At 40.0% G+C, this 26,715-nt stretch overlaps 1 protein-coding gene across 4 annotated transcripts in view; it reads left to right on the top strand.

The window, feature by feature from the left end:
* PRDM10 (PR/SET domain 10) overlaps positions 1-26,715 on the top strand; it is a 104,449-nt gene that overhangs the window by 25,180 nt on the left and 52,554 nt on the right. For 3 of the 4 annotated variants that reach the window (XM_045483470.1, XM_045483471.1, XM_045483473.1), the window contains exons 2-4: positions 12,450-12,637; positions 14,909-15,073; positions 17,068-17,127. In XM_045483470.1, the coding sequence (XP_045339426.1) occupies positions 12,569-12,637; positions 14,909-15,073; positions 17,068-17,127 (294 nt within the window). In that variant the 5' untranslated portion in view covers positions 12,450-12,568. The remainder of the gene's footprint in view (positions 1-12,449; positions 12,638-14,908; positions 15,074-17,067; positions 17,128-26,715) is intronic. The other variant, XM_045483472.1, reaches the window with a different exon arrangement.

The raw sequence follows: 26,715 nt of genomic DNA, 5'->3' as shown, positions 1-26,715 counted from the left end.
GGGTTTCCTTTTTGTTTCTTGACGCAAAGGTGTTTTTATATTACATACATTAGTTACAATTGTTATCTATCATTAAATACCTAATATACTTTATTCTTTGTCCTTAAGGCTGAAGAATCTGAAGCTCAGAGAGAGTAAACAAATTGTCAAAAGCTCTAAGTGGCAGATCCAAGATTCTAAGCCAGGCTATCTGACTCCAAAGCTTGCCCTGCTAGAAATACAGCAAATCTGAGTTCCTATTCCAGTTGCTGTAGTGTTTATGGAAACTAATTTAAAGCAAGCTCAAGCAGCTCTCCTTTAAGTGGAGACTAATTTCTATGTGAGTATTCTATTTTTTTTTTAATGTTAATTTTTGAGAGAGAGAGGGAGTGGGGAAAGGGCAGAGACGGAGGGGGACAGAGGATCCAAAGCAGGATCCACACTGACAGCAGCAAGCCCAATGTGGGGCTCGAACTCACGAACTGGAGATCATGACCTGAGCCAAAGTTGGACGCTCAGCTGACTGAGCCACCCAGGCGCCCCTCTATGTGAACATTCTTGAGGGATGATCTTTTTATACAAGGGTCAGCTGAAGTCACCGTGTAGCTGTTCATACTCGTTCAAAGAAAGGTGAAAGATCAAACAATGACCATAAGCAGTTGTTTGTGTATCAGGTCAGCAAGCCTCTGGGCCCAGCCACATTCTGCTTGCCCCAGAAGAACCTCTTGTCTGTGCACACTTCTGTCCTCACCCCAGGGGAGGCAGCTAGCCAGTCTCCTGCCTGGCCTGTGGTCTCTCTGTTTGCCACCCAGCCTTCTTGTGCTACCTTGAGGATTCCTCACCTCTGGCAGCACCGGGCTGGCTCCTGTGTTCCTGCGTGGCAGTGATGATAGGTACAACGTGGGCAGTGGGAGCTCAGGGAAATATTAGGGCGAGATCTACACAAACACTCTGCCTCCTCCTCCCCTTCTGTGGTGACTGGTCCCCTTCTGTTCCCCTCATGAGCCCATCCACAGCTCCTTCTCCGGATTGAGACTCCGCTTCCTCCATTTTATTTCTCACACTTTTTATGTTCATTTTGCAAATCTGTCAGTCTCCCTCTAGCTTCTTCCTATGGTGTGTCTAGTGTTGGATTTCAGGGAAGGAGCCAGCAGTTTATGATAATTAGTCAGTTTGTAATGAGCCAGGAAAGTTAATTTGTAAGTGCACTGTCTGGAATGTGGGACAGCTCTTTCCGTATGAATAATGATGGCATATAAGGTGCCAGGCCAATACAGAAACCGCTGTTGAATTCTTAATGTTTCTGAGTTTTAATAATGTACCAATAATCCTATGGAATTATATCTCTCTGTGTAACAGCATTTTATTTTTATTTTTAATTTTTTTCTAGTTTCAAAAATGTTTATTTTTGAGAGAGAGAGAGAGAGAGGGAGAGACAGAGAGAGAAAGAGAGAGCACATGTGTGGTGGAGGTGGGGGGAAGGGCAGAGAGAGAGAGAGAGAATCCCAAGCAGGATCCGAGCTGTCAGCACAGAGCCTGATGCAGGGCTTGATCCTGTGAACCATGAGATAGTGACCTGAGCCAAAATGAAGAGTGGGACACTCAACTCACTGAACCACCCAGGTGCCCCAATAACTATGTATAACAACATTAAAATTTTTTTAAATGTATTTCTTTGTTTATTTATTTTGAAAGGCAGAAAGTGTATGTGCAAGTGGGGGAGGGGCAGAAAATGAGGGGGAGGGAGAGAATGCCAAGTAGACTCCATGCCATCAGCACACAGCCCGATGCGGGGCTCCACCCCACGAACCCTGAGATTGTGACCCGAGCTGAGATTAAGAGTTAGACGCTCAACCAACTGAGCCACCCAGGCGCCACTGTATAACAACATTTTAAAGTGAAATTGTGTTTATAGTTCAACCCTTATCTTAGGTACACATCTACCTTTGAAGGCAGACCTGTGCCTTGTCTAACACCTCTATATTCAGGTGATGAAGTGAGAGTCTCTCAACTTTAAGTCCTGGGCAGTTCTAGAGTAGTGGCTTCATTTAGTGCTCTAGGCCCAGTGGTGGTGGGAACTAGGCTGGTGGATGATGAGGGGGTATGGCTCAGGGGTGAATGGCAGGATGGGAACTCTAGGAAGTAGGAGGAGGGCAGGCATTTGGGGAGGCTGGGCACAGTAGCACACTCCATTGACCTGTTTAGACCCAACCTTATTAGTGAACTGGCTGGAACAGCAGGCATGTATCTTTCCTTCTTCCTTCCCCTTACTCTTCAGCGTGGTCAGTCTTTTCATGCAAGTATTACTGGGATGAGCTGGGAATTGGGCCGCCTGTCTCCTCCACCAGACTGTGAATTCTACAGGAGCAGGGTTTTTGCTCACCTTTTTATGTGTTTGATGTTCACAAAGCATGAAAAAATATTGCTACCATTTCTTGAATGTTCATCATTATGCTATGTTATCCCAAGTGTTACCATGTTTTGTTGAATCTAAGATGTCTATGGTAAGATACGTAATTGCTTTATGTATTGTTACAAAAGAAAAGGCCTTGCCAATTAAACTCTGATACAAGTGCTTTTGCCGCTTAGAATTTTTATTATATACTTACTGAAAGAGCTCTTGTAGATTTATTTAAACATGGATTTTTATCACGTTGCTCTTATGCACACATAAAAGGGAAAATGTAAGTGAAATAAATTGATTAAGGTATTCCCCCAATTTTATCACTTCCAGAGTCTGACTCTTCAGAATCTTTTCTAACTCAGAGTCATTGATGTATCTCTGTGTCATCAAGAGTGTTGGTGATGCAGTATTTCTTAAAAGAAGGCATACTGTCTCCAGGAATCTCCTCCAAGCAGCTAGTACCCAGTCTGGGAGTTTTAATCCCAGTGTTTTTTCACTCGATCTGTGGCAGGCTAGTGTTGTCTGTATCTCAGTAATAACAGTGCATATTCATTGCCATCACTGTCTCCCCAGGTCCTATATTGGCCCTTGGTTGTTAAGTTTATTTTCCCAGTGATGAATATTTGCTTCCCTAATCAGATTTATGCTTAGCTGCTGTTCCCATGCCTTTCAGTTTTAATGCCAAATTATAGTGTAATCTTTTTGAAGACATTTAAAATGGCAGTTAGACTCAGGGTGTCCAGTGCTGACAACATCATGACTCAGTGAAGCGAGGACAGAGCTAATGAATGGCTGTGAGCAAGGTCACACACAAGCAGGCAGTGGCATCCACATCCTGACTGCCACCTGGAAGATAGTGACCACAGGACACAACAGTTGTAAAATGGATTCAGAAGTGTTAAAATGTGGGGAAAAATGCATTATAGGCTTGACAAAATATAGATTGTTAATTCCAACAACAACCATGCTGGGCAGATCATTTGGATTTTCAGATGAGAAAACTGGGGATCAGTGTGTGACTTACTAACGTCAGAGCTACTAAGCACCTGGTAGATTTGGGAGAGTAGAATCCAGGTTTGTTTGATTATAAAGTTCATACTTTCAACTATACAACATTATTCAAGAAAATATAACTAGACTAGAAGCTTCAAGGAGGCAAGGATGATTTATTTATTTATTTATTTATTTATTTATTTATTTATTTAAATGTTTATTTTTATTTTTGAGAGATAGAGACAGAGCACAAGCAGGGGATGGGCAGAGAGAGAGGGAGACACAGAAACCGAAGCAGGCTCCAGGCTCTGAGCTGTCAGCACAGAGCCTGATGCGGGGCTCGAACTCACGAGCCACAAGATCATGACCTGAGCCGAAGTCTGATGCTTAACTGACTGAGCCACGCAGGTGTCCTTGTTTTTGTTTTTGATACACTGATGTTTCTTTTTTTTTCCTATGTTTATTTATTTATGAGAGAGAGAGAGAGAGACAGAGAGAGAGAGAGCATGCATGAGTGGGAGAGGGGCAGAGAGAGAGGGAGACAGAGAATCCCAAGCAAGATCTGTGCTATCAGAGCAGAGCCTGATGTGGGGCTGAACCCATGAACCGCAAGATTGTGACCTGAGCGGAAACCAAGAGTTGGACGCCTAACAACTGAGCCATCCAGGTCTTAAGGACCCAGAATTGTACCTGGCATATACTAAGTACTTAATAAATAGTTGTTGAATAAAGTCTTTAGAGAGAGGATAGAGATGCAATCATGTCCTATTTTCCTGGAAATGAAATCTGTACATTTTGGACAATGGGTAAAAGCAGGGAAGATGGGTGACAATTTTCTAGACAAAGTGTAGTGTGTAGTTTACCAGTTCTTTCAGGCCTTAGAAGAAGCACAATGGTGAGGAATGGAAGGATGTCCATCGCTAGCTAGGAGGCTGTCAGCACCAGGCTGCTGGACAGCACTAAAGTAGTTCCTGGACTCCTCCCCATCTCAGATAAATCAAGATCAACAAGGGGGGGGTACCTAGCTGGCTCAGTCAGTGGAGTGTGTGACTCTTGACCTTGAACGTGAGTTTGAGTCCCATGTTGGGTGAGGAGCCTACTTAAAAAAATAAAATATTAAAAAAAAAAAAAGATCAACAGGACTCTATGGATTGTATAGTTAAAATAAATAAAAATGGAGGGACATCTGGGTGGCTCAGCTGGTTGAGCATTGGACTCTTGGTTTTGGCTCAGGTCTTGATCCCCGGGTTGTGGGATCGAGCCCCGCATTGGGCTCTGCATTGAGAGTGGAGCCTGCTTAAGATTCTCTCTCCTCTCTGTCTCTCTCTCTCTCTCTCTCTGTCTCTCTCTCTCTCTTCCTCTGCCCCTCTCCCACACTTGCATGGGCTCTCTCTCTCAAAAAATAATAAATAACAAATAAATAAAATATTAAAAAATAAGCTTTTAAAAATAAAAAAGGAAAACAAATCTGAGAAGACTTACTATCCAGGAAATTTGTATATAGGGCATATGTTATTGGATCAATTGCTGGGTTTAAAAAAATACATGAAATGTTTTGAAAATTCTGAAAGTCTTATAGCTCATCTGTAAGATATAAAAGTTGACATATTTGGACACTACTATGTGCTAGATCTTGTGCCTAGAAGTTTTTCATATATCATGTAACCCTTATAATAACTCTAGGAGGTGATTACTGTGTTCATTTTACATATGATGATATTGAGGGCAGACAGTAAGTGATTTGGCCAAGGTTATATACCTGTGAACAGTTGAGCCAGTCTGGGAGCCAGGATGTTCAATTGGGATTCTGTGGATTTTCTTCTGCATTCTGCCGCTTCCCCTCTAAGCTGTTTTCTTTTAAGTTTTTATTTATTTGTTTGAGAGAGAGAGACAGATGGTGTGAGGGTGGAAGGGGCAGAGAGAAAGGGATAGAAAATCCCAGGCAGGGCCCGAGCCGCCAGCATAGAGCCCAATGAGGGGCTTGAACGCACAAATCGTGAGATCATGACCTGAGCAGAAACCAAGAGTCAGATGCTTAACTGACTGAGCCCCTACCCTCTAAGCTTAAGGCAGGACTAGACTTTAGAAACCACTTTACACTCTCATTTTGCAATGGGGACACTGATACTAGGGGATATAAAGTTACTTAGTAGTGGAGTCATGTCTAGAATTTAGGTGGTTTTTTCTTAAAGATTTGATTAAAATTTTTTTTTAAATATTTATTTTTGAGAGAGAGAGAGCATGAGCGGGGAAGGGGCAGAGAGAGAGAGGGAGACACAGAATCCGAAGCAGGCTCCAGGCTCCAAGCTGTCAGCACAGAGCCCGACGTGGAGCTCAAACTCACAAACCTTGAGATCATGACCTGAGCCGAAATCGGATGCTTAATCGACTGAGCCACCCAGGCACCCCTAAAGATTTTATTTTTAAGTAATCTCTACACCCAACGTGGGGCTTGAACCCACCACTCTGAGATCAAGAGTACATGCTCTACTGACTGAGCCAGTAAGCACCCTTTAGAATTTAGTTTTCTTGAGCAATTTATTAAACAGTAAGTAATTATGGAATGTCACACTGGTGTTTTAAGTAGTTTTGTAGCTACAGAAGCTGAATAGATTTATAACTATATTTTAAAGAACAAGAACTACCAAGTGGGCATTCTAGGGACTGCTTTGGATTCCGGACACTTTCCAAATTAAAGAGTTCTCACCCTCCTGGGTTCCTTTATTTGCTAATGGTATTCTAAAATTATTGGGAAATGCGACTCTGAGCAGTATTTCACATCCTCGTTGCTAAATTTTACTGGCAAGCTTTCCTACGTGTAGATTAACTATTGCGTTGTTTTGCTCCACATCTGCTAAGTAGTTATTTCCTTTTTTTCTGCCCTTTATCCTTGCCTTGTGTAGCTTACTGGTGTTTTATGCCATGTAATGTCTACTCCCTTATTTGGGTAAGATTAGAAACAAGATGTTTCAGTCTGGGGCAAATGTCCTGTCCCTTCCTGTTTTGCTTTTCTGCTCCTTTTCTTCCTTTAGGTGCCCTCTTCTCTGAGCCCCTTCTTGAGCACCCATTTGGGACCAGGTGTCCTGTTTTCCCTAGCACACTGGAATTGCTTTGAACACTCCATACAGATCATTGGGTACCTGGCACATGGCAGATCTGGAGTTCCTCTCGTGAGCACACACATTCCTTGGCCTGTAAGAACTTAATAGTTGAGATTGGAGAGCCAGACAATTTGATAGAAACATGATTGAATACCTTTTTTTTTTTTTAAAGCTAGTATGTGAGTGTTATGTAGCGGGCATTGTGTTAATAAGCACTTCACGTTTATTATATCATGTCATTCTCTCAATAACCTTATGATTCCCATTTTACAGAGATGGAAGGGGAATTTAGAGAACTTCTGTGTTCTGTGTGAGGTCAGTTATGTTTCAGAACTGCTACCCAAATCCAGGTCCAGAGCCCAAGCTCTTAACCACTGTGTTCTTGTACTGACTACTGCCTCTGCACAGGTCAGAGGACTTTTCCCTGTGTGTCCCCTGTGCCCTCACTCACCGTGTGCCACGGTTGGAATTTGAAAACTAGTAACAACTTACGAGTCAGACAGCCTCTCTAAATGATTCAGCATCTTCCCTCAGAGGCTTCAAAGGAATTCAAGATCTGAACAAATGTAAAACAGTGTCCAAGTTATTATCACAGTATTGCTTGTAATAGGAAAAGATTAGAAACAACGTAAGTGTTGGGGCGCCTGGGTGGCTTAGTCGTTGAGCGTCCGACTTTGGCTCAGGTCATGATCTCACAGTTTGTGGGTTCAAGCCCCGCATCAGGCTCTGTGCTGACAGCTCAGAGCCTGGAGCCTGCTTCAGATTCTGTGTCTCCTTCTCTCTCTGCCCCTTCCCCGCTCATGCTTTGTCTCACTCTGTTTCTCAAAAATAAATATATGTAAAAAAAATAAAATAATAAAAAAGAAATAACCTAAGTGTTGATCAAAAAGAGATTGATTAGGGGCGCCTGGGTGGCGCAGTCGGTTAAGCGTCCGACTTCAGCCAGGTCACAATCTCGCGGTCCGTGAGTTCGAGCCCCGCGTCGGGCTCTGGGGCTGATGGCTCAGAGCCTGGAGCCTGTTTCCGATTCTGTGTCTCCCTCTCTCTCTGCCCCTCCCCCGTTCATGCTCTGTCTCTCTCTGTCCCAAAAATAAATAAACGTTGAAAAAAAAATTAAAAAAAAAAAGAGATTGATTAAATGAATTAGAATATATTTATATAATGAAATGATGCAGCTGTGCTAAAGAATGAGGAAATGACATATAGATGTGGGACAATATAAAACGTAGGGCATTATGTGGAATAAACATTATTTAGAAGAGATGTTACTTTGCATAGAATCAATAGTACGCTGTCATTTGTGGTGGGAGAGGCAGAGAGTATATGTATGTATGTATGTATGTATGTATGTATGTATGTATGTATGCTTGTATGCAAGCCCTGTGTCCAATGTGGGGCTTGAACTCACAACCCAGGGGTCAAGAATTGCATGCTTTACTGACTGAGCCACCAGGCAGGCACCCCTCCATTTTTGTTTGTACATGCATAAAATATCTGTGGAAGGATAGACAGAGATTGGCAATATAGGTTACTTCTGTAGAGTGGTTAAGGGATTCCAGGTAGGGAGATTGTCTGCTATATACCTTTTGTGTGTCTTGAATTTGGATTTCAAATAATAAGCACCTTCCTAGAAATGAAAACAAATACAGAAAGGCTTTCAAGGCTGTGTCTGTTTCACGAATGTGTGGGATAAGCCTGCCTTCGTCCTTGCTCCATCCCAGTGCCTGGCATAGTATGTACTTGCGTATTTGTGCAATCAATGAACCGCGTTGAGAAAAATATCTCAAATTCCTGTATAGGAAGGGTACAGCATCTCTTTTGTGGTATGCCTGCTAAAAATACATATCCTGGATCTAACCATGAAGAAACATCAGACAAACTCAAATTGAGGAACAGCCTGAAAAATAAATGGCCTGTGCATTTCAAAAATGTCAAGGTCATGGATGGCTAAGAAAGACTAGGGGACTGTTCCAGATCAGAGGGGATAGGGGGATATGACAACTGAACGCACTGTGTACAATGCCAGATTGGATCCAGGGCCAGAAAGAAAGTTGTTTCTTTCACCATAAAAGACATTAACTAGACAGACAATTAGCAAAATATGAATAAGGTCTGTAAATTAGGCAATAGCACTGTTACATTGTGTCTTCCTGGTTTTGATAGTAGTACCATGAGAAAAAGTCCCATTTTTAGGAAATGGGCACTTATGATTTTAGTAGTAAAGTGGCATTGTCTGCAACTTACTCTCAAGTAGTTCAGATAAAAAGCAAAAGAGGGAGGAGAGAGAAAGAAAGAATGGTAAAGTAAATGGGGTAAAATGTTACCATTTGGTGAGTCTGAGTGAAGAAATGCAGGTATTCTTTCTACCATTTTGCAGCTATTCTGTCAATCTATTAAAAAAAATATTTCCTGTATGGAACATTTTGTGATTTTATAATACTGAGCCTTTTATATCCTCTTATACAATTTTATGGTTTTCTTCATGTAGATCTTTATATCTTTGATAACATTTAGTCCTAGATTTCTTTATATATTTGTTTCTTTAAAAAAATAACAGGTGGGGTGCCTGGGTGGCTCAGTCGGTTAGATGTCTGATTCTTGGTTTCGGCTCAGGTCATGATCTCACAGTTCGTAGGACTGAGCCCCACATTGGGCTCTGGGCTGACAGCATGGAGCCTGCTTGGGATTCTCTCTCCCTCTCTCTCTGTCCCTCCCGTGCTTACACACTCCCTCAAAATAAATAAATAAACTTAAAAAAAAAAATAACAGCTTTGTTGACTTATAAGCCACATATTGTATAGCTTGCCCTGAATGTCTTTTTATATATGCTTAAATGGCACTGTTATATAAGGAAAGTATGCTTTTTTTTTAAACAATAATAAACTTTTTTAGGGTATAATGTACATATATTAAACAAATTTTTTTTAAATGTTTATTTAGTTTTGAGAGACAGAGAGAGAGAGAGAGAGAGAGAGAGAGAGAGGGAGGGAGGGAGCAGAGGAGGGGCAGAGAGAGAGGGAGGCACAGAATCTGAAGCAGACCCCAGGCTCTGCTCTCTGTACAGCTGCACCACCCAGCCTAATTTGCACATATTTTAATTGAATAGGTTGATGACTTTTTTTTTTTTAAGTTTATTTATTTACTTTGAGAGAGAGAACCCTCAAGGAGGGACAGAGAGGGGGTTGGGGACAGAAGATCCAAGCAGAGAGCTGGATGCTGGGCTAGGTCTCACAAACTGTGAGATCATGACCTGAACTGAAGTCAGACACTTAACCGACTGAGCCACCCAGGCTCCCCTGTTGACACACGTATTCCCTCTGTAACTACCCACCAGTCTAGATAGATACAAGATAAAGAACATTTCCATTTATGAGAAAGTTCCCCAAACCCCTTTGTTTGTACATGCACCTGTTGGTAGATGTGGGTGTTGTTTCTAGTACCCTCTGATGGAGAGAAGAGTAGGCTGTATGGGGGGTGACTGTGTGTGGTGGGTGTGGTTTCTGTGGGGGTAAGGCTGACAGTGCTGAGATGAAGCAGGAACAGTCTCCTCAGAAGGTCGGAAGAGGCTGCCAGGCGGTTGGGATGTGGCAGTTCCTGTATTCCGGAGTAAGGCCCAGACATTGGATGTTCCCATCTTTTCTTTCTTTCTTCTTTGGGTCTTATTCTGGTTCAGAGGTTGGAGCATGTACAATCTAAGAATGTGCTTCTTGGCTTATTTCCATTGATAATGGGGAAAATTCTGACTGGATCTGGTCTTTCTTACCTTTGGTTTAATGGTGTTCTGAGCAGTTTTAACCTTTTCTGTTTACGTATGCTACTTTCATGGGGTGGTGGGAGGATGTATATCAGGCACAGCTGCCCTATTAAACAGCAAATCTCACGTGACTCTTAATATGTCAATGTTTTATCATTATGAAAAGGAAAGATTGATTTCCTTTTTTATTAATTAAAAAGAAAATTTTTAAATGTTTATTTTTGAGAGAGAGAGAGAGAGACACCGATTGTGAGCGGGGGAGGGGCAGAGAGAGAAGGAGTCACAGAATCCGAAGCAGGCTCCAAGCTCGGAGCTGTCAGCACAGAGCTCTCAGCACAGAGCCCGACGTGGGGCTTGAACTCAGACTGTGAGATCGTGACCTGAGCTGAAGTTGGAAACTTAAGTGACTGAGCCACCCAGGCACCCCAAGAAGATTGATTTCCTTAAAACGTCTATTTTGGAAAACAATAGGGTTTCAAGATGCAGAGTTAGTGCATGTTGATGTTTAGTAAGGCTTGTGATTTGTTCATTAATTGCTCCTGTATTGACCAAATGAGAAACAGTCTACATTTGTGTTCACCAAATTGTGAACTTAGAAAACTCAGAAAACTCAGCCCTCGTCGCCTGCCATTTTTCCCTTGTTTTGTGACTTTTATGATTCTGCTATACATTTCAAGTAGGGGGTATAGGAGGTCAGTGTTTAAGCAAGTGTGCAGGGGAGAGCTGAGCTGGGGCCGTGCAGCATTCAGGAGTGCATGTGAACCCATCACTTATCTGTGTTTACCATCCAGGAACTTCATTCTCCTTATCAGCAGAGCTAAGAGAGCTACCGTTAGCTTTTTTCCCCTCTCTATTCCACATTGTTGACCTTCCGTATTTATTCATTCATTTATTTATTTTTTAAGTTAACCCTACCCCTAACATGGGGCTCGAACTCATGACCCCAAGACCAAGAGTCGTGTACTCTGCTATTGAAGCCAGCCAGGCACTCCAGACCTTCAGTATTAAAAAAAATTTTTTTTTAATGTTTGTTTGTTTGTTTGTTTGTTTATATAATTTATTGTCAAATTGGTTTCCATACAACACCCAGTGCTCATCCCAAAAGGTGCCCTCCTCAATGCCCATCACCCACTTTCCCCTCTCCCCTACCTCCCATCAACCCTCAGTTTGTTCTCAATATTTAAGAGTCTCTTACAATTTGCCTCCTTCCCTCTCTGTAACTTTTTTTTCCCCCTTCCCCTCCCCCATGGTCTTCTGTTAAGTTTCTCAGGATCCACATAAGAGTGAAAACATATGGTATCTGTCTTTCTCTGTGTGACTTATATCACTTAGCATAACACTCTCCAGTTCCATCCACATTGTTACAAAAGGCCATATTTCATTCTTTCTCATTGCCACGTAGTATTCCATTGTGTATATAAACCACAATTTCTTTATCCATTTGTCAGTTGATGGACATTTAGGCTCTTTCTATAATTTGGCTATTGTTGAAAGCACTGCTATAAACATTGGGGTACAAGTGCCCCTATGCGTCAGCACTCCTGTATCCCTAGCAGTGCTATTTCTGGGTCATAGGGAAGATCTATTTTTAATTTTTGGAGGAACCTCCACACTGTTTTCCAGAGTGGGTGTACCAGTTTGCATTCCCACCAACAGTGCAAGAGGGCTCCCATTTCTCCACATCCTCTCCAGCGTCTATAGTCTCCTGATTTGTTCACTTTAGCCACTCTGACCGGCGTGAGGTAGTATCTCAGTGTGGTTTGATTTGTATTTCCCTGATGGGGGTTTATTTCATTTTGAGAGAGGGAGAGAGAGAGAGAGAGCGAGCAGGGGAGGAGCAGAGAGAGGGAGACAGAATCCGAAGCAGGCTCCAGGCTCTGAGCTGTCAGCACAGAGCCCGACGTGGGGCCTGAACCCACAGACTGTGAGATCATGACCTGAGCTGAAGTCGGACACTTAACCAACTGAGCCACCCAGGCGCCCCCAGACCTTCAGTATTTTAAATGAGGGTTACACCTATCTAATGAGTGTGTAGAACATAGCAAGCATGCAATACATTGTATTATCATTATAAATAATTTCTCCATTTTTACCTTTTTGTCCAGGTGTGTTATCTTTTACAAAGCTCTTTTTTTCTCTCTCTCTGTGGTTGAAACTGCAATTTACTAAAATGCATTTATCTATTTAAAGACGTGGTTCCTTTTCTCTCTCTTTTCAGGCACGTTGCAGAGAGGTCTTTCCGTCCTTCATGAACACGCGCGTGGTGGACAGATGACTGTCCCCCACCCTGTGCTGTTCTAGGTGCCCTGGACGTGGAGCTGTCCAGTAGGGGGAAGGATGGATTCCAAAGATGACAGCTCACATGTGTGGTCTACATCTGCAGAACATGAAGAGAATGCTGCACAGGTGAAGAGTGGCCTTTCCAGCTTGGTACTGATAACAGTTTTTCAGCTGGGTACAGTTTGCGGACAGCTACAGAAATTGCAGCTTCTCTGTAGGGATGAGTAGCTGGGAGGGAGCAGCACACAGGACTTGCACAGGAGGAATAAGGAGGGTTTTAGCACTTTGAATGCTCCATCAGTGTGAGTCACTATGATTTAGAGGAGCTCTGTGACCCCCCCCCCACAGGCTTCTCTGCCATTTCTGCAACTTATCGTCATACTTTGTTTCACTGTTTTATTTTATGTTATTGGCACTGAAAGCCTCCAACTGTAGTGTGTTTCTTTTATGTTATCTCCTATAGGGTTTTGATTCTTCACGTGTAATGAAGCACAAAGTATGTCTGTAGAGTGGCTTTTTCTTTTCTTTCAAATTCAGAATGTAAAGGTCTAATTGAAAGTGGTCCCATTGAGTCAACCTCTTTGGAGGTTAGTCACTTACTAAAATGTGGCCATAATGGATGATCACTGCCTTTTGGACTGCAATCATAGCCAGCTGCATGTTCTTTTGAATATTCTTAGCAAAGGCAAATGTCTGCTTTTTTGGTGTGGATTTGAATTTTGGGAACAGTCAGCAGTCATATGGAACCATACGTGGCCAAAGTATAAAACTTGATTTTTAAGCATTGTAATAAATATGCAATTTTAATTCAGTGTTTTGTTAAATTACATAACCTTAGTATTATAATCAAAATCAGGCAGTTAACATTGAGATCCTTAAATATACACATTTCATTTAGCTTAAGTAGTATGACAAATGTTACAATAAATAAAGTTGATCTTCAATACTTAAAAACAAACAAACAAACAAAAAAACGTTCTAGTGATGCTTCTAGCGGAATAACTGAGAAAACTGTGCTGTTTCTCATAGAAAACATTTTGAAGACAACTTTCATGTAGCTATGCATTTTGGTGTATTTTGTTTATAAACAAAAATGTAGTCCATTCAGAAACAGGGTCCCCATTTGTAGGTAACCAGATAGTAGAGCTCAACACCCCTCATTGAAGTCCCCCTTCTCAGTTGATTCTTTTCCTAGCCAAGAACTCTGATGTTAGCAAAGTGCTGAGTGATGGAGACCAAGTTTTGATGTTAATGAACAAATCTAAAGTCACAAAATTATCATGTAGCACTTAAAACTGCAAATATGTTATAAGCTTAATTCTTCCAATAGACAAATTATATCTTCATAGACAATCAAATTTGTGTAGAAACTGGACTAATCACTGAGTATAGAAGTGGAGGTTTGTTTTATTTCTCTGATGGTTTGATTGTATTTGGTCCCCAGGTTTCTTTCTGGGGATTAAATTTGCTTATTTCATCTTTGGAATCTACTATTCTCCACCGGAGAACACTGGAAGAAAACAAGTTAGGTCTGAAGCCAAGATGATATAAGAGTAAAGATCCCAACCTAACTTCAGTATCAGCACATAAATTATTTCTCTCCCAAAATGTGTACTTGGCCATCTGCTTCCATACCTTCAATATCAGGCATCAGGCTATGTGCCAAGCTCCAGCCTTCAAGAATTCAAACCTCCAAAGCTGACTACTCAGAAAGCATTTTATAGAATTCAGTTTCTGCTTTAGTTCTTGGTAGATAGAAAATTACTTACCTTGGTGATAACTGCAATAGTTTTCCAAAACCCCTTGAAAGTGCTTGATTAGAATTTCCTTCCTGGCAAGGAAGAGTTCAGTTACACTCACTGATTTAGCAAACGGTCACTGACATGTGTCCATATAGACTTGGATTGTGAAAAAACATGTAGGAAAGAAAGTGACCTTGTGTTAATGTGTCTCCCGAAAGGCACTGTTAGTTATAAAGCATGATATTTATGATGTGTTGAGAGCCATTGGCTTTTGAGTTGACTTTTTTTTATATTACAGAATAATTTGTATTTTGTATTTTGGTCATATCGACAACCAGGAATCTTCAGTCACATTTCCAGGTTTAGCTAACTGCCCCCTCAGGACTCCCCAAAAGAGATGTCTGCATTGGACATTTGAGGCAAAGAGAGATTTATATCAGTTGCTTAATATAAAGCAGTAAATGATCTGACAACAAGGTCATTGGATCCTGTCTCCAAGTCACTAATAGTGTAGATGAAGGTGTATCAATTCTTCTTTCATTGGGGATGTTTTAGAAATGCAACCGTGTACTGTGCTTGGTCAGCCATAGAGCTTTGTGAGATTGGTTTTGTTCTACAAGGACACTTTCTACCTACTTGCTGCTTTTTGCCCCAGGTGCACTTTGTTCCTGACGCTGGAACTGTGGCTCAGATTGTCTACACCGATGACCAGGTTCGTCCACCCCAGCAGGTGGTATACACGGCAGATGGTGCCTCCTACGCTTCAGTGGACGGTCCTGAGCATACGCTGGTGTACATCCATCCTGTGGAAGCTGCACAGGCATGTGAAGGATTATTGTTTGTAGTTCGTTTGTTAATTGGTTAACTCACCAGTGACTTCTGTGTTCATTCTCTGCCAGTCACTGTGCTAGGTGTGGTGATGTATGATATGCCTCAGATAAGATTTGTGCTCTTCGGGAGCTTATAACTATCTTGGCAGAGGAAGATGTGCTTTGTTTATTTAAATTAAATGTGATAAGGAGTTAGAGCACTGCCTTCCCATGAGTTCTTGTCCCAGTCACTATTGATTCTCAACTTGTTACTTTTCTTTGTATCAAGAACCAGGTCAAAAATGGCATTTAGTTTCGTATAGCTTAATCAAAGACAGATCAGTGAAAACCATACAGACTATTTCAGTTAAATGTGTAAGCAAAAAGTCCTACTAGCTTATTAACTACTATTTATTAATTTGCTGATTTGTAGAACTGCGATGGAAGCAAAGGTAAATGCTGCACAATTAGAATTACTTTTATTTTTTTCTCAGTGACTTGGGGTGTTAGTTTCCAAATGCATGACACATATATACACGGGTGGGCACCTGGCTGGCTCAGCTGGAAAAGCATGTGACTCTTGATCTTGGGATTGTGAGTTAGAGCCCCACGATGGGTATAGAGATTACTTGAAAATAGAATCTTTAAAAAAAAAAAAACAAAAAAACCCCCAAACCCCCACAAATATTTAATTGTTAGTTTGTATGTTACCACTTTAGAATGCACAGAGCACTTCTAAATGTATTTACAAAAAAGTTCCATACTTTTATAGTAGAATCCTGGTAATAAAAATTTACCCTCATCCAATATTTAATCAAGAGACTCTAGTCACTCTCAAGAAGAAATAGGGCCCACCTAATTAATACCTTTCAAATTTATATGAAGGTGAAATCACCAAATAGTCAGATGGTACTTTCAGAATGCCTCTGCTGCGTTTTAGTCACATAACTATATTAAAATAAGGTCATATAGTTTATGTAAAGAGCCCAACTTTAGTTTATTACTATGTTACTAAATGTCTGATTATGAAGAAAAGTACAAATGTCTGACTTACTAGAAAAATTAGATGTTTGACTTATGGTAATTTTTTTAAGTTTATTTAACTTTAGTAATCTCTACACCCAAGGTGGGGCTTGAACTCACAACCCTGAGATCAAGAGTCACCTGTTTTTCTGACTGAGCCAGGCTGGTGCCCCCCTGACTTAACGATAAGTTTTAAATACCAAGTCTAAGAAATCTTACAACTGGATGAAATTCTCCTATGTGTACCTCTGGAATCAAAACTCAACTACAGTTCTTATTCCCCTAGGTTTGCTAAAGGCTTGAACAAATTAGAGGAAAGAAAACTTTTCTGGATTGGTGATTTTTTGTGGTGCCCTGGCTAAAATAACTTTGAAGATTTTCCTTCTCTAGTTAGCTTTGTTGTATCATGACCCAAATTATTATGTGTTTATAATGAGAACTTTTCAAAATTATGATTTTACTGGCTTTATCCAGGGATGAATCTGTGGAACATTAAATTCAACTTATTTTCCTTCTCGTTCTTTTTTGCTAATGAGCATGCATTGTGTTTGAAAAATACCCTTGTGTATATACTAGTTTTCTGTGTGTCTGTGTCTCTATCCATTTTCGCTTAATCACGAGTCTCCTCCTGTGATGTATAGTGTCATGTGTGAACGTATGCACCCTTGTTCATGCCATGTCTTTTACGTTTCTGTGACATACCCTTTTAATTAGTGCTGACATTCAACCTCAAGAGAGATTTCGCTTAAGAGTAAAATTGTCCAGTATGTTAGCTAGTTGAGATGGTTAACTTATACAATCTCTTTGGAGCCCTCTGTGAAAGGCTTTAGCTAAAAGTACGATTACTATCTTTATCTTCTTTATTAATGAAGGATTATTACTAGCTACATGGGAACAAAGCCTGTCAAGAATTTTTCCTGTGCAGGCAAGCTGTCTAAAGATTTATTGATATGTTTTTTGTTTTGTTTTGTTTTTTGCCTAGACTCTGTTTACAGACCCAGGGCAGGTAGCTTATGTCCAGCAGGATGCTACAGCTCAGCAGGTAATGAGTTGCTTTTTTTGCCTTTTTATTGTTTACCGTTCCCTGGAATGTGCCCCCCTCCCCCGCCCTATGCTATGCATTCTCTGGTTGTCTATTTCTTATGTGTTACAAATGGCCTCTACTTCCTTTGATGAAAACAAAGCGAAACATAGCCCGAACACATTCCAATCAGTACATATTGAAATAGTTCGGTAATAAGAAAATGATTCATCAGGAAAATGTGAAAATTAAGTCTATCAATAAGATATTGATTCAAGTTCCAAAGAATAATCCTGAGTTAAAAAATGTCTCTTTTTGGAAATTTGGAAACATTTTGGTACTTTTCCTATTTTTAAATATTAGGGAAAACATTTCTACATGTAAATTTGATAGCACCCTTTCTCATCCTAGCTTCTGAAAAATTGAGATCCTTCTTGGTTTTCTTTTAAAATGTTTTTTCCCCTTTTATCCATATTTCTAGTATGTTCTATTTTACTTTGAGGGATTTCTTCCTTATTTTCCTCCAGATTGTGAAACTGGTAAAGAAGGTATAGAAGCTAGATACCCCTCAGTCTTACTGTAAAGGAGCTATGGCTCCAAATGGTTTTATTTCCATGTTGGCTAGCGTGACTGTTACTTAGCGGTACTACTGAGTGTCATGAGTGATTATGAAGTAAATTCCCATTAGTAAGCACTTTGTGCATTTAAATTCTTTTAGTAGATGATTCAGATACTTCCATTTGAAATATGAACAGTAGTTTTGTTAACGTTATTTATGAAATCTAGAGAGAATTCTTAGGAGTCTTTGTCATTTAAGTTATAGTTGAATTTGTTCCTGATTGATAATAATCTGCAATTTTGTGGTGTCTGTGAACTTGAATGAGAATTTGTCTTAATCTGTTGAGGCTGCTGAAATACAATATGATACACTGGGTGGCTTATAAACAACAGAAATTTATTTCTCACTGTTTCGGAGGCTAAGAAGTCTCCAGGTGTCTGGGGATGCCCGTTCACGAGGGCTCTACCTTCAATACCTAATCACCTCTCAGAGGCCCCACCTCCTAATATCATTACATTAAGGATTAGCTTGCTTTATTTTTATTCCCTGTGTAGCTAATATACCGTGTTATATTAGTTTCATGTGTGGGGATTAGCTTTCAACATACAGATTTTGGGGAAACACAGTCCATAGCAGAGTTATTTTATTTTAATAGTTTTAAAATAATTAGGTATATTCTTGACATATCATGTCCTTTTCTGTATTTATTGATTCCATCAAGCAAGCAAAGGCTAGATTTAATTAGTTTTGACAACTTGGCAGAAAAAAAATTTTTTGTCTTTCCTAGGTGATTAGTTCATTTACTCAGTTTTGGGGTAATGAATTTTTTTTTCATAAAATATTGAAGCAATACAAAAAACAAAAACAAAAAAAAAAGAAGTACATAAAAAAAAAACCAAACAATTTCTGTCCAGAAACATCCTTATTAACTTAATATTTGGTGACTATTATTCCAGACATCCTTCTAGACATACAAATAGATAAACAGGCATGAGGGGGGGGGGGGCGGGAGAAATGGCGTTGTGCCCTAAATGCTGTTACGAATCTAAATGCTTTAAACTTAAATTGACTTGAGCAGAAGAAAACAAAACTGAGGTGAAAGTAAAGGAGGTTGGAGTCATCATGTTCTCCTGGACTGCACTTGAGCTCTAGTCCTGTGTTGTCCTTGGCTCCTGCTGTGATAAGAGCATCACTGACGCTGACACTTCCTCCCAGTGTCCTCACCACTGTTCTGTGTCAGGTGCATTATTATTGTGACTCATATATTTATGTCCTGCTCACTAACCACAGTTATTTAGAGTTTAGCTGCATTCTCTACTGGCATTTAATCTGTAGAAATCTTGAGTCTAATTTTGATTATTTTCCTCATTCCTTCTCTGTCTTCATGCCTATCTGATACTTTATCCTTGAAGTTTTCCTTGGAAGTCTAATGACTTCGCCAGCATATGAATCAGAATTTCCCTATACAGTGTATGTCCTTGAGATGTATAGGTTAAGACTATTTCAGGAGCGTTTTCATTTATCAGACTTTTGAAAATCTTTTCAGTTTCATTTGATATGTTTACCTTTCAGGAACATCAGTCACAAGTATATTGACTCTTCTTCTAGTTCTGTACCTAATCTATTCTCTATAATCATTTTTATATCTGTTCTCTTCCATGTTATTGTGTAGTTTCCTTTGTGTCCACCATGTGTGTGTTTTTCACTTTTTAATGAACTTACAACATACATCTAGAAAAGCACAAAAGATTGTAAGTATATAGCACACTGATATATTGTGAAGTAAGCATGCAGTATAACCAACACACAGATACATAGAACATTCCCAGCTCCTGAAAGCCAACCTCATGCTTCCTCCTAATCACTTCTTGTTCCTTCCTCCTCAAAGTAACTACTCTCCTGCTTGCTAACATCGGAGATTAATATTCCATGGTCTTGAACTGTATATAAATGGAACTATTTAGTATCATTTCCTTTCTTTGTGTCTTCTCTTGTTCAGCATAAGTCCCCAGAGATCCCGTTTGTGTTGTTGTGTTGTTGTTGTGTTGAAGCTGTGGGGTTTTGTTTCCTTCTTGTTTTATTGCCATCTAGTATTCGGTTTTATGAATATATCACAATATATATTCCAGAGTGTGATCCTTTCTCCACTTTGTTCTTCAAGAGTTTCTTGGCCCCTTGCTTTTCCACATGCATGTTAGAATCAAACTGGAAGTGACCACAAAAGTCCTGCAGTATTTATTTCGCTTGGAATTTCATTGTATCTATGAATCAGTTTGTGAAGAATTGACATCTTTATAGTTTTGAGTCCTCCAATCTGCGGACATGATATATCCCTAAGTTTAAAATAAAAGTTAAAAAACTATCTTCTGAGTAGTGAGTCTTACACATCCTTCAGTGGACTTATTCCTGGATATTTGGTGTGTTTGATGATATTATAAGTGGTATAATTTTTAAAGTTTTCATTTTTTTAAATGTTTATTTTTGAGAGAGGGAGAGACAGAGACAGAGTATGAGCAGGGGAGGGGCAGAGAAAGAGGGAGACACAGAATCCGAAGCAGGCTCTAGGCTCTGACCTGTCAGCACAGAGCCCGATGTGGGGCTCAAACTCATGGACCACGAGATCATGACCTGAGCCAAAGTCGGGCACTTAACCGAAGGAACCACCCCAGCGCCTCTAAAGTTTTCATTTTCTAACTTTTATTTTGGATTTTCTTAACCAACAGTCATGTTGTCTGTGAATACTGACACTTTTCTTTCTTTCCGATACTTCCTAAACCTTATATCTTTTAATTTTATTTCTTTTTTGTTCCCCTTTTCATCTATTGGCTGGGATCTCTAATACATTGTTGAACAGAAGTGGTGCTAGTAGGTTTCTTTTTTTCCCTTCCTGGTCTCAAAGGAAAAATTTTCACTATTAAAAATGTTGTTTAATGTAGGATTTTTAAAATACATATATTTAAATGTCTATTTATTTATTTTGAGAGAGAGCACATAAGAGGCTTAGAGAGAGGGAGAGACAATCCCAAGCAGGCTCCATGCCTGGCGTGGCAGGGATCTCAGGAACCATGAGGTCATGACCTGAGCCAAAATCAGTAGTTACATGCTTAGCAGACTGAGCCACCCAGGCGCCCCTATGGATGTTGACTTTTCTCAAATGCTTTTTCTGAATCTGTTGAGATTTTTCTCCTCTTTTCTGTTAATATGGTGAATTATATTAATTGATGTTTACAAATTAAGCCAGACTTGCACTCTGGAATAAACTCTACTTGATCCTTTTCATATATGTCTGAATTTGGTTTGCTAATATTTTGTTTGGATTTTGCATATTTATTCAGTAGTCGATGGTGTTTTCAACTAGAGTATTCAATTTTTTTCTTTTAAAATGACTTTCAAATATCAAATCATTATGTTGTATACCTGAAACTAATATAATGTTATATGTCAATCACAGCTCATTTTTTTTTAAAAAGAAGAGAAAACAGAAGTAGCTTTCATCTTGATTTTTTTCTTTTAATAGCATCCTGAAAAGCTACATTGTCATTATTGACTGTATAGCATGCATATATATATGTATGTACTTTAATGTTTGTTTAATGTTTTAATGTTTAATGTTTGGAGAGAGAGAGAGAGAGAGAGAGAGAGGGAGCATAAGTGGGGGATGGGCAGAGAGAGAGGGGGACAGATGATCTGAAGCAGGCTCTGTGCTGACAGCAGTGAGCTGGATGTTGGGCTTGAACTCATGAACCATGAAATCATGACCTGAGCCAAAGTCAGGTGCTCAACTGACTGAACCACCCAGGTGCCCCTGTATAGCATTCTATTATTTATATTCTCTGTTTATTGTTTTATATGTAAGTTATTTTCTTTTTTTGCTACTATATAGAACATTGCCATAGATATCATATCCACTTATTTCCTTAGAATAAATTCCCCAAAGAGAAATGATAGAGACTAGAGGTATTCATATTTAAAGTTATTTAAGAGCCAAGATTTTTGTAAAAGTGAAAAAAAGATACAGATGTAAAAATCAAACAAGTTAAATAAAATCCCAGAATGCTAAATCTGAATTAGAATGTCTGTGTAAACTCATAATGTGTTTTCTCTTAAAACACATGTTTTCTAGTTTGGACCACTGAAAAGGTTTAGCCCGAGTCATCAATCCAGTAACAATGAGCCAGTGTGGTCTCTAATACAATTTTCCAATAAAAGGGAAATGGCAGATTCAAGCTCTGGGACAGGAAATATACAAGATGTGCCTCAAGTGTCTTGTCAGAATGCAAGGAAGGTAGTGAAAACTTCTGGGGTCCTGTAGAAAGAACTCACAATCCAGCTTGAAAATGTCAAAATGGGACATTTGACCTGTAAAAAAAGGAAAGCATCAACAATAGATTGAAATACATCAAATATATTTCAAATCTGTAAGGTCATTAAATAGTAAAAGAAATAACTCATTGGTCACTCTTTGAGGATGTTGGGGACGACCACATTATTTGAAAAACTGGTAAATGTTGGAAAGGAATCCAGCCTTTCTCTCTGAACGCACTCAGGTAAATAATTACTTGAGGGAAATTTCTTTATAGGAGCATTCCAACTAATAAATAAAGAGAGGGTGATTGGCTTGGAATATCACCATTTTTCATTTCCTAATGAAATGGGGATCTAGGCAATGATCATCAACAATAGTCTGAAAGCATCAGGAAAAAGCTGATGAGGCACTTTATAATGGATGGCTCGACCTAACCCTCTGGACATAGTTAATATCACTGAGAAGAGAGAACCATTCATTATAGGCCTCCTGGTGTTGTGTACCTCCTATTGCATTTTACAACATATGAAGTGTTCCTCCCCCAACACCAAACACCTGAATCTCATTACATCTCCAGATTCTACTTTCAGCTTAGAGGAAGCACAGTAGACAAAATGGAACAAGTAAAAGACACAAAAGGATGCAGTCAGTGTAGTTGGACTGTGGGAAGATCTTTGGACAAATGGCCTATTTTCTTCCACATGTAAATTGTGAAGGAAAAGAAGAGGAACAGGAATTTACACATTCAAGGAGTCTTCACAGACATATCCATCACATGTGATATGTGGACCTTGAGTCCTGATTTGAACAAACTATCCGTTCAAAAACAGCAGCATGAGGGGCACCTGAGTGGCTCAGTCAGTTTGGCGTCTCTTTTTTTTTTTTAATTTTTAAAATTTATTTTTGAGAGAGAGAGAGCACGAGCAGGAGAGAGACAGAGAGAGACACACACAGAATCCAAAGCTGGCTCCAGGCTCTGAGTTGTCAGCATAGAGCCCAATGCGGGGCTCAAACTCACAAGCCGCTAGATCATGACCTTAGCCAAAGTCGAATGCCTAACTGACTGAGCCACCTAGGCGCCCCACGGTGTCTTGTTATTGGCTCAGGTCATGATCTCATGGTTATGGGATCCAGCCCTGAGTTGGGCTCCGTGCTGAGTGGAGCCTGCTTGGGATTCTCTTTCCCTCTCTCTGTCTCCCTCTCTCTGCCACTCTTTCTCTCTCTCTCTCAAAATAAATAAATAAATGAATAACTTTAAAAAAATGCAGCAGTGTAAGGCAATTGGGGAAATTCTAACACCAGCTACATATTTGGTATTACTAAGGAATGATGCATACAATACAGAAGTTCTTTTCTTTTTGAGATATCTACTAAGCCATTTATTTATAGATGAAAACGTATCATGTCAGAAGTTTGTTTCAAAATAATTTAGTGAGGGGGAAAGTGAGTGGCAGGAAAACTGAAATAAGGTTGGCGTTGAATTGATAATTGTTGAAGCTGAGTGATGGGTGCATGAGGTTTATTATACTGTTCTCGCTAATTGATGTGTTGAAAATTGTTTTATTTATTTATTTTTTATTTATTTTATTATTTTCTTTCTTTCTTTCTTTTTTTAATATGAAATTTATTGTCAAATTGGTTTCGATACAACACCCAGTGCTCATCCCAAAAGGTGCCCTCCTCAATACCCATCACCCACCCTCCCTCCCTCCCACCCCCCGATCAACCCTCAGTTTGTTCTCAGTTTTTAAGAGTCTCTTATGTTTTGGCTCCCTCCCTCTCTAACCTTTTTTTTTTTTTTTTCCTTCGCCTCCCCCATGGTCTTCTGTTAAGTTTCTCAGGATCCACATAAGAGTGAAAACATATGGTATCTGTCTTTCTCTGTGTGACTTATTTCACTTAGCATAACACTCTCCAGTTCCATCCACATTGTTACAAAAGGCCATATTTCATTCTTTCTCATTGCCACGTAGTATTCCATTGTGTATATAAACCACAATTTCTTTATCCATTCGTCAGTTGATGGACATTTAGGCTCTTTCCATAATTTGGCTATTGTTGAAAGCACTGCTATAAACATTGGGGTACAAGTGCCCTTATGCGTCAGCACGCCTGTATCCCTTGGGTAAATTCCTAGCAGTGCTATTGCTGGGTCATAGGGTAGATCTATTTTTAATTTTTGGAGGAACCTCCACACTGTTTTCCAGAGCAGCTGCACCAGTTTACATTCCCACCAACAGTACAAGAGGGTTCCCATTTTTCCATATCCTCTCCAGCCTTTATAGTCTCCTGATTGGTTCATTTTAGCCACTCTGACTGGTGTGAGGTGGTATCTCAGTGTGGTTTTGATTTGTATTTCCCTGATGAGGAGCGACGTTGAGCATCTTCTCATGTGCCTGTTGGCCATCCGGATATCTTCTTTAGAGAAGTGTCTATTCATGTTTTCTGCCCATTTCTTCACTGGGTTATTTGTTTTTCGGTGTGGAGTTTGGTGAGTTCTTATAGATTTTGGATACTAGCCCCTTGTCCGATATGTCATTTGCAAATATCTTTTCCCATTCTGTTGGTTGCCTTTTAGATTTGTTGATTGTTTCCTTTGCTGTGCAGAGCTTTTTATCTTCATGAGATCCCAATAGTTCATTTTTGTTTTTAATTCCATTGCCTTTGGGGATGTGTCAAGTAAGAAATTGCTGTGGCTGAGGTCAGAGAGGTTTTTTCCTGCTTTCTCCTCTAGGGTTTTGATGGTTTTCTGTCTCACATTCAGGTCCTTTATCCATTTTGAGTTTATTTTTGTGAACGGTGTAAGAAAGTCGTCTAGTTTCATTCTTCTGCATGTTGCTGTCCAGTTCTCCCAGCACCATTTGTTAAAGAGACTGTCTTTTTTCCATTGGATATTCTTTCCTGCTTTGTCAAAGATTAGTTGGCCATACTTTTGTGGGTCTAATTCTGGGGTTTCTATTGTATTCCACTGGTCTATGTGTCTGTTTTCGTGCCAATACCATGCTGTCTTGATGACGACAGCTTTGTAGTAGAGGCTAAAGTCTGGGATTGAAAATTGTTATTATAAACGCGAAAGTTATTTGCGGGGATGAGAGGGAGTTATTTTGTATATGTGCTGCGGAAGTGAGCACTTGGGAAAGTTATTTTGATAAGACTCTCTAAATTGCTTTGCAGATGCTGAAAAATTTACCTTCCCACTAACGATACGTGCGAATACCTATTTCCACTCACCCTTGCCACACTGAGTATTTGCATTCTTTTCAAATTTTGCCAATCTGATAGGCAAAATGGCATTTTGTTGTTTTAATATCAAGGCATAGTTTTAATTAGAAGTTTTGCTGCCCTTGGCACCTCAAAGAACCCTTCATTTTCTCTAATCTCCAGAAACAATCTGTTCCTCTCATGTTTTGTAGTCGGAGAGCTCTCTGAGCCCTGGCGTTACGAGGCGGTGTAACTATTGGCTTAGCACCTTTCCTTCTTGCAGTTTCCTTTCAACCAGCATGGCTTTTATTTCTGCCTCTAATAAATACCTTAGAGATGGTCAGTTTATTCTGTGACCTGGAAAAATTCTAGATAGGAAGTTAAGAGTGACAGTTTACCACAGTGGATGAGTGCTTTTTCCCCTCTCCCCTTAGCAAAAACTTTCCTATTTTCAGTTGTTTATAGTGGTGGCAACATTCATCTGAAGCCTTTTTCATATATGTGCATCCCTTGTCCTTAAGGAAGACACTGGCACTCTCCAGACCTAGAAGCACGCTCTCCCCTTTGTTTCTGAAAATGAACATGTGTGACTCCCCACACACTGAGAAGGAAATATGCTGCAATGATAATTGGTCTCAGTAGGAATCCAGAAGCATTCTGTTGTGTTTGCTGCTGTCCAATGTAGTTTCATATTTCACTTCTGGGATACATTGTATCCTGAAATGCATTATGTAATTTCAGAAATAATTACGGAGACTGATATTAACTGGGCAGGAGAAAGTGTACCATAAGTTGAACACATTCTTTTTCCTTGTCCTGTGTTTTGTTGCGCATGATAAAGTGCATAGGATTAACATATTTTTGTTGCTTACTCACTTCCTGTGAGTGAACTTGGCACACACAGCTCGCCTCCTCACTGCCTGGTTGGTGCCTCCGGAGCAGGTGTGGTTACCTTGTTGCTCTGGTATTCAAGGTGTGTGTGATGTTTACCTCCTCTGGTGCCCTCCTTGAACAGACTTAACCACATAGGTGCCACTGTGACGGAGTGGAAAAAGCAGGGCAGAGTCTGAATTTGAATTCCCTCTCTGTCACTTAGGAGCCGTGTGGTAGTGTTATCCGACCTCAAAGGAATTTAAAGACATGCCTAGCTCTCCAGAAATGTCAGTTGGCTTTGAATTATTAATGAAACAAATTTGTAAGGTGTGCCCACTGTGTATTAAGGTCTGTGCTACCTAGAAATACACTGGTTACCTAGAAGTGATTATCATCGACACTAACGCTCACAGTATCTCGCGTGATTCTGGTCTATACACAACCTCTGCTTTAGCGTCAGTTCTTCAAGCTAATGCTGAAGGATTCAAGCCTTTTAGTTGCTACAGCCTTTCAGGAGTGTTCCAGCACGGGGGAGGAGGAGGTTGTTGGTACTATTTTAATGTCAGCTTTCTCAGCAGTGGCCAGAAGCCAGCGGTAACCTTGCCCAACCACAGTCTCTCTAGCAGCATCTGTTGGGAAAAAATGCATCACAGCTTCACTGGGATAACTC

This window comes from Leopardus geoffroyi, chromosome D1 (genome assembly GCF_018350155.1).
Source record: "Leopardus geoffroyi isolate Oge1 chromosome D1, O.geoffroyi_Oge1_pat1.0, whole genome shotgun sequence".
Lineage (NCBI taxonomy): Eukaryota > Metazoa > Chordata > Mammalia > Carnivora > Felidae > Leopardus > Leopardus geoffroyi.
Note: the sequence above shows the minus strand (reverse complement) of the source record. Positions and strands in the feature narration are given on the sequence as shown.